At 41.4% G+C, this 8,224-nt stretch overlaps 1 protein-coding gene across 1 annotated transcript; it reads right to left on the bottom strand.

The window, feature by feature from the left end:
• Positions 1 to 7,238: 7,238 nt before the first annotated feature.
• On the bottom strand, positions 7,239 to 7,988 carry LOC122655082. Its single transcript, XM_043849323.1, has one exon. It carries the CDS (start codon positions 7,986 to 7,988, stop codon positions 7,239 to 7,241), a length of 750 nt encoding a protein of 249 aa, XP_043705258.1.
• Positions 7,989 to 8,224: the final 236 nt, after the last annotated feature.

Below are 8,224 nucleotides of genomic sequence, written 5' to 3'. Positions count from 1 at the left end.
ATAGTTAAAAAAATCAAATTCTAAAAGGATAAAAATCAACCACCAGTTCAAGAACAAAAACTGGATTTTCAGTTATAGGTGCAATTTTCAACTTTCTAATACTGGGTTTTTCTCAAATCTAAAAATTTCATAAATCTTAATATGGTAAACATTGCTCAAACCAAAAGTGCGATAAAATATTCATTTGTTTTGATATTTAAAAAAAAAATTCATTCAGATGAATTTTGATAGTGTTCACGCATACCAAATTATGTTTGACCGAAAAGTAAGTCCTTCAATATAAATCAGATCTAAGCAACCTTGGATTTGTTGGAAACCGTATCACCTAAAAGAAAATGAGATAAAGACAAAAATGCGAACGTTCACAAACTGACAACAATAACTTGCTTCAAAGCCCCAAGGGGTGAAAAGAAAGAGGATACGCATGTCAACTGGAGAGAATAATAGGAATCGTTGGAGCCTGAACAAGCATTGGAATTTCAGATCCCAGTCTCCCTGTAAAAAAATTCAGTGAGGGGAATAAGAGAGCAGGATTCATTTGTTTTGACGTAAAACATGTCGCAGATTCTCACTACTTACTGCAATTACTTTAGAATAACGAGCAATCAGTTCAGAGAGAGAGAAATGGTGCCTATTTTTTTAAGAATGTTTAGATTAGTTTGTGGTTTATGAATTTTGAATGACTGCATTAATGATTTCAACAAATGGGTTAGTCAAACAAAGTCAACTCAAACGAAAACCTTATATTCCTCAAGGCGTTTTCAAGCAATTGGTGTTCAAACGGTTATTGGACCTGGGGGTCCCAAAAAAGAAAAAAAAAAGTCAAAAAAAAATTCAGTGAACTATTGAAGCTATCAATGTGATTGATCAGACAAGTACCAAGGGCTTTCAGAGCCTTCTTTCATTTTCGAACGCATTTTTTCGATACAGTAGGGTACAGTGAACACCAACCCAATCGAAAAAGTGAAGATGTTGCACTATTACCTATACTATACAAGATCAAGGGCCCACGAAAGCTCTCGCCTTTGCTCTTGTTTCTGAGCCAAGATAGTGAAGCTAGCTCAGGATCCATCTATCTAGATATCATCATATAAATCCAGAAAGCCATATACTTTGGAAGAAGGTAATGCAGTTAAGGAAGGAGTATTGATTGATCAAAAAAAAAAATCTACTTCAACCGGCTCCACTCATCGCTTCCTCCGAGAGAGAAGTAGCAAGAAGCGAATATTCCATTCTCCCCATGATCGTCATTTCTCTTCTTTAATGCGTCAAAAGTGATTTGGGGTTTCTGCTAGTACTCCTCTTTTTTTTTTTTTGGTAAAATTATTTTATTATTTAGAGAACAAAGTTCCCAGGGAGTCAACAAACAGCAACAAGAAAATACAAGACGGGGGGTGCTATGCCAAACATTTACAGATTGAGATATAGAACCTTCATTTGCCAAGATGTCTCCCGGGCCATTCGCTTCTCTTAATGTGTGCTGGAAGAGTACAACGCCAAACTGTTGGGCCACGAGCCAGCAATCCTGAACAATAGTTTGGATCTTCCAAGGAATGGAGGAGACGTTATGGTTGAGAATATCGATAATCAGAAGGTTGTCATTTTCAATGATAAGGTAGGATATTCCTAGAGAAGATGCAATGCGAAGTACTTGGCGTAATGCGAGAGTTTCGGCTACTAAGGCATAAGTCCAACCTAGCCCCATGGCAAAGCAGCAGAGGAATCTGTTGGCCGTTCTGCAAACACCTCCCATTCCTGCGCTACCTGGATTACCTTTACTAGCTCCATCAACATTGAATTTAGCGAAAGGGGTTGGGGGAGAGATCCACTGAATCAGCCGAGTGAAATGAGGAGTCCCAGTATGATGTCTTTGTAGGTTATCAGTATAATGTGTCTGAGGATAACACTTGTAGGACTAAAGGCTGTGTTCCGAAAAACCAGGTCCCAATAAGCATTCCAAATGTACCAAAAAATATTACAAAGGAGAGCCGATTAACCCTGAAAGTTTCGGTCGGTTAGGTTTCTAGAATTCAGGAGTTGGATAATTGCTTCCCTGATGTCCCTTCCATTAACCAAATGCTACAGACCAACTTGTGACCAAATCCTCTGAGTGGCTGGGCATTGGAGAAATAAATGATTAGCCGTTTGGGCCTGATTGTGACAAATGCTGCAAAGAGGGTTGAGAGCAAATCCTCTAGCATTGAGCAAATCCTGGAGAGGAAGCTTCTGATGTAGGATCTTCCATAACAAGTGTTGTATTTTGGGCGTAGTAGGAAGGTGCCACAAACGGAGCCAATGTGGCTGCGGAGTACTCAGATTCTTATCAGAAAGCAACGCTGATACAGAGGCTACTGAGAATGATCCCGATGTCGTAGCAGCCCACACAAGTTTGTTAGTAGAGGGAAAGATAGGAAGAGGGATGGAGAGAATAGTAAGAGCTACGTCAGGAGACCACCAAGTAAATATGAGTTGCTGGTTCCAACTGAAAGTATGAGGTTCTATAAAAAAGTCCACAGTGTGAGGAGCATAAGGGAGAAGTAGAAAGGGAGCAGAAGGGTAGTTAGGGATCCAAAAATCCAACCAAAGATTAATAGAACGACCATTTCCAACTTGGAAAAAGATGCCTTTGCGAAGTAAATCCCTAGCAGAGCAGACGGATTTCCAACCCCAAGATGCTGATTGGGGGCAAGGAGCCTCGAAAAAGGAACAATGAGGAAAGTACTTTGCTTTCATAATGGTCGCCCAAAGAGAGACGGGAGGATGGAGAAGTTCCCAACTTTTCTTAGCCAACAGAGCTTGATTCATATGAGACGCTAGCTTCACATCAAGTCCTCCCAAACGTTTGGGGAGACAAATAGTGTTATACCCGCACCCAAACTATACCTTAATTCTTCGGACCACGTTGAACTTTCACTGGTAAATGTTGCGGCGTTGTCAATGGTTAATACCTGTGATTTCGGATTGTGACAGCCAAGGAGTTAACTGGAATAAAAAGGGTGGAATTTTGATCTGATGGGCAATGTGGCCGCGTGAAGGTGAGCATTTAATCCTTAAATATCATGTGTACGTGCTCCCTTCGTAACCCTCGAAAAATCGGCCAAAGCCTGAAATTTATTACTTTAGGTTTACCCTATTTCTGGTGGACTGGACCCAGTGGTGAGTCCACACCTGCCATATGATTTATTGTGGATAAGGTATCGTGGGTCCCATCATCTCCTTTTGTATTTTAGTGTGGAGTCTTAAAATATCTTAGGGACCCACTAGAGATAAATAAGGATTTTGGAGTTATGTGGATTAATTCAACTATCCACTCACCTATTACAAATATCTTAAGGACCCATTAAAGATAAATAAACTTTTTGGATTTATGTGGATTAATCTATTAATCCACTTACTTTATCACTTTTGCTAAACTAACCTATCCACTCACAAACTATTAGGCACCCACTCACTAACCTCTCTATCTCTTCTAACCTAGCCAAATCGTGGAGGTGTGGAGAGAAAGGAAAAAAAAAAGAGGAAAAAGGAGAAGGAAAGGAGAAGAAGAAGAAGAAGGGAATTGGGAGATCTTGAACTTGTGCACTCTACGTTAGGAGTCATTATCTTGGCAAGGTAGGTTCTTGAACCTATCTCTTTCTCTCTTCTTGAATTTCTTTTGGGTTTGGGGAAAAACCATTCAATTGGGGGTTTTGACCTTGGATTCCATTTGGAACCCAGGGATGCTTTTGGATTTGACATCCTACTTACTTGGGGGCTTGAAGCTCACCTTTAAAACCTCTATTTACCTTCTATTGGGATCTATTTCTTGGATCTAGGGTTCTTGATGGAGAAACCCTAGTTTTGAATCATTTGGTTTGATTTACTCTTTGAACCCAACAATCCCTTGATTAGGTTAGGGTATTATGACCCTAGGTGGTTTAAAGACCCTTCCCCCAAGTCCTTGCAGACTAAAATCCGAGTGAAATCGGGTTTGGGAGCTTAAACCTTGGGATTTTTGGATTCAGCAGAGGGTGGACCCAGGAGTGGACCCAGACCAGAGTCTGCCCTGTGAGTCCGCATGCTTGCTGGTTCGCGCTAGACCCAGGAGTGGACCCAGACGAGAGTCCGCATGCTTACTGGTTCACGCTGGACCCAGAGGTGGACCCAGACCAGAGTCCTCCCTGTGAGTCCGCATGCTTGCTGGTTCATGTTGGACCCAGTGGTGGACTCAGACCAGAATCCACCCAAGAGTCCAGTCATGGGTTTTAGAGTGTTTTGCCCGGGGTGGACCCAGGCACTGTGCCTCTACTCAAGAGTCCACCTAAAACTCTATTGCGTTACCTTTAAGCCTAGACTTCGAGACCCCTCTTACCTCACCTAACTCACTTTGTTACACTTCTTTAGGCACTATTACTCTTACGGTGAGGCTTATCATACATTGATCGACGATGAACCCTAATAAACGAATTCGCGAACTAATAGGTGAGTGGGGTTGGGATTTGACTTAATTTGGGAGTGTTTTGCATTATGTTATGCTTGTATGTCATTTCTCATGCATACTCATTCTTTCATTTTTATAACTATATTTGTGGAAATTACGAATGTATGCGTTATGGATGTAGCTTGTTAATGTCTTCATCATGCTTATAATTGGTCTGTTATGCGCTGTGTCGTGCTGGTACCCGGCATAAGATGGTATGGGAAGTCATGTGCCGGAATACCTCTCGATACGATAGTATCATATTGCATCATACAGTTAGTGCTATTATATGGTCTGTCATGCGCTGTGTTGTGCTGGTACCCTGTACAAGATGGTATGGGACGTCATGTGCTGGATTACCTCTCGACACGATAGTTCATATTGAATGATTAGGATTTTCGATCCCCTTGCTACGACCCTTACCAACAGGGGTTTAGGTGTTGGGTAACCAAGGCTACTTGTGGTGCCTGAGGAGTGATACGAGGCCAGGTCAGGTGAGATCATTGGTTATTAGGGTTTGCCTCTAGGTGGCGAGTGGCTTCTACCAGCGTGAGCTCCCTTATAACAATTGAGGTTTCATCGACGGTGATAAGATAAGTGATCCGTGATGTTTCCCGAGTTGTTACAGTAGCAAGTACCTAGTGACTTAGATATGCTTGCTAGGTGGATAACTGGTTAATAATTCATGCATCATGGACTATATGTTATTGCTTGTATGTTCCCCATCCCCTCACTGGGCTCAATGGAGCTTACCCCTCTTTGCGCAACCTTTTTAGATGCATTGCAGGTGATGTTTTGGTGAAAATTCATGTGGCTCTTTCTCTTGGATATATTTTGCTCGGTGTTGCTGACGTGCAATCGATGATTTATATCTATGATATTGATAAGATGTTGATGACTATGCCAATGGGGCACTTGGATCGAGATACTTATTTCTTTAATCCTTTTTAGTTTCATCAATTGTATGGTATAAACTCTCTAATAATTATTGTTTGTTCTTAATTTTAATTAACCTCTTGACAAAGGATGTAATATATTATTTGTCTATCACATTGACTTTTGAACGCTTTTATTATTGTAAACACTTCTTTTCTTTTGCATCTACATTTACTTTTATTGTAAATGTATTTCTTCCCGCACTCTAATGTACATATAAGTTGTATTGAGTTGACTGTAATTCAAGCCACTGCATCAAGATCCTGGCGGTGTGGGGTGACACGGTCATCCTAATTATACCCCTTTTATTGTATTTTATCCCTTTATGGGATGGGGGTGTAACAAATAGCGTTCCAAGAGATGGTAGGAACAAGAGACTTGAGACCATTTGACCAGTAGAAATTTTTACTGATAGAATCTAAAGACTTTTGAATAGAAGAGGGGAGCTTAAAACATGACATAGAATAGAGAGGCATTGCGGAGAGAGTGGATTGAACCAGAATAAGCTTACCCGCAAGGCTAAGGAACTGGCTCTTCCAATGCTGTAGTCGAGAAGAGACTCGGGTCATGAGGTCGAAGCAATGAGCTTTTGATAACTTTCCTCCAATAAATGGAATGCCGAGGTACTTATCCAATGTAGAGGTAGGGGCAATCTAGAAGTAATCTCTAAGTTGCCTCTAGCAATCTGCGGGGACATTAGGGCTGAACTGGGCTCGAGTTTTAGTGATGTTCAGAGCCTACCCTGAGAACCTGCAATAATCCTGAATAACAGCCTGCAATGCTCTCGCCTCTGACATGGAGGCTTCGCCAAAGAGAATCAAATCATCTGTAAAGGCCATATGATATAGTCTCTCGCCCCCTCTACTGAGCTGGATACCCTTAATTCGCGTTGCAAATAATGCTTGTGTAAGCTTAGTGGAAAGGACCTCCGCACAAAGTACAAATAGATAAGAGGAGAGGGGGTCACCTTGGCGTAATCTCTTAGAAGGCTTGAAAAAAGGTAATGGCGAACCATTCAAAAGAATTCCCAGGTGAGTAGTTTCCACACAAAACATCACCTTGGAGATCCAGTCGGCATCGAACCCCATATGGGATAACGTACTTCTAAGGAAATTCCACTCCAGGCGATCATAGGCCTTGTTCATATCCACTTTGAGCGAGAAGTAACCCCGTTTGCCACGCCGTGTGGATTTGATTTTGTGCAGCAACTCGTGACACAACAGAACATTCTCTTGTATTTGTCGTCCTTTGATGAAACCATTCTGGTTAAAGGAGATAATCTTGGCCAAAATAGGTCGGAGTCGGCTAACCAAAATCCAGGAAATAATTTTGTAAACAAAGTTGCACAGACTAATGGGTCTGAACTCCGTGACCGATGATGGATGGTCCACCTTAGCGATTAGAGAAATAAATGTGTGGTTGAGGGATAAACTGAAGGTGCCAGTATTGAAGAATGACTTGATGCAATGTACCTCGTCCGCAGATATAACAGACCAAGGTTTGTGAAAAAATGCACCCGAAAATCCATCTGGGCCAGGTGCTCTGTCAGAGGGCATAGATCTGACAGTGTGGTAAATTTCATCATCAATAACTGGCCGAGTTAGAGTCAAGTTATCCTCCCTACTGATCCTTCCCTAAACAGGTATGAAATAGTCTTCCTCCAGAGTGATGGGGTGGGATTGGTAGATATCCTTGAACTAATCCACAAAAGCCTGACCAATGCTAGCAGAATCCGTAACTGTAAGTCCTCCAGTATTGATGGATTTAATCACATTTCGGGCTCAACGCTTTAGAGTGGAGAGATGAAAGAATCGAGTATTCCTGTCTCCATCTAAAGTCTGTTTTAATCTGGACTTTTACTGCCACAGAACTTCCCTTGATAAACAAATTTGTTAGTCAATGCTATAAGCCTCTTTTCTTCAATAAACCACTGTACTGTATGCAAATCAGGTGGGACCTTGTAATGAAGAGAGAGTGAGTGCTTGGAGTCCTCAAGTTGCTGAAAAATATAACCAATGTGACACTTATTCCAACTCTTGAGAGAGCCTTGCAGTCGTTGTAATTTACAACATACAGTGTATGATGGAGAACCAAGAGGTTGATTGGAGTTCCAAGAGGATGTTATGACGTTTAAGAAACCCGGTTCATGGACCCAGAAGTTTTCAAAACGAAATGGCTTGAGAGAACGAGGGCGAACCAAATCTATATTGAGAAACAGTGCTCTATGATCAGAAGTGGCCATAATCTGCGTAGTAACCAAAGCATTGGGATGAAGAGAGAACCAATCCATATTAGTGAAAAACCGATCAAGCTTGGCTTCGATTCTGCGTAGTCCCATTTGTTTATTATTCCATGTATAAGGGTATCCCAACTGGTTCACTTCAGCAACACAAGCATTATTCTTAAAATCTTTGAACAGATGCGTTTGCAAGTGGGTGATAGGCCGACCACCAATTTTATCTTCAGAAATTAAGTAGGAATTCCAATCATCAGCAAGGAGCCATGGATGTTGAATGAAATTAGCCAAATTAATGAGTGAGGAGAACTGATCCTTTTTAATCTGTTCATTGCAACTCAAATAGACAAAGGTCATCACCCAGGTTTCATTCATGTCCAAAAAGTTAACTTCTACATGGATACACCAGCTACAATGCCAAAGAACCTTACAAACTACTCGATCTGACCAGAAAAGCAGTAGCCCTCCCGCACTATTCACAGCAGGTACACAATGATAATTGGGGTAGGAGAAAGTTCTACTAAGAAACCTCAGATTCGGGTTAGAGAGCTTTGTCTCAGAAAAGAAACAAACAACAGGTCATTGGCTTGTTA

The sequence above is a fragment of the Telopea speciosissima genome, chromosome 3, assembly GCF_018873765.1.
Source record: "Telopea speciosissima isolate NSW1024214 ecotype Mountain lineage chromosome 3, Tspe_v1, whole genome shotgun sequence".
In the NCBI taxonomy this organism is placed as follows: Eukaryota; Viridiplantae; Streptophyta; class Magnoliopsida; order Proteales; family Proteaceae; genus Telopea; species Telopea speciosissima.
The sequence above is the reverse complement of the archived record's forward strand: the minus strand, read 5'-3'. Positions and strand labels throughout refer to the sequence as shown.

What these genes read in the sequence shown, in the direction of transcription:
- LOC122655082 (XM_043849323.1), bottom strand. Translation starts at nt 7,988, where the DNA reads ATGACCTTTGTCTATTTGAGTTGCAATGAACAGATTAAAAAGGATCAG.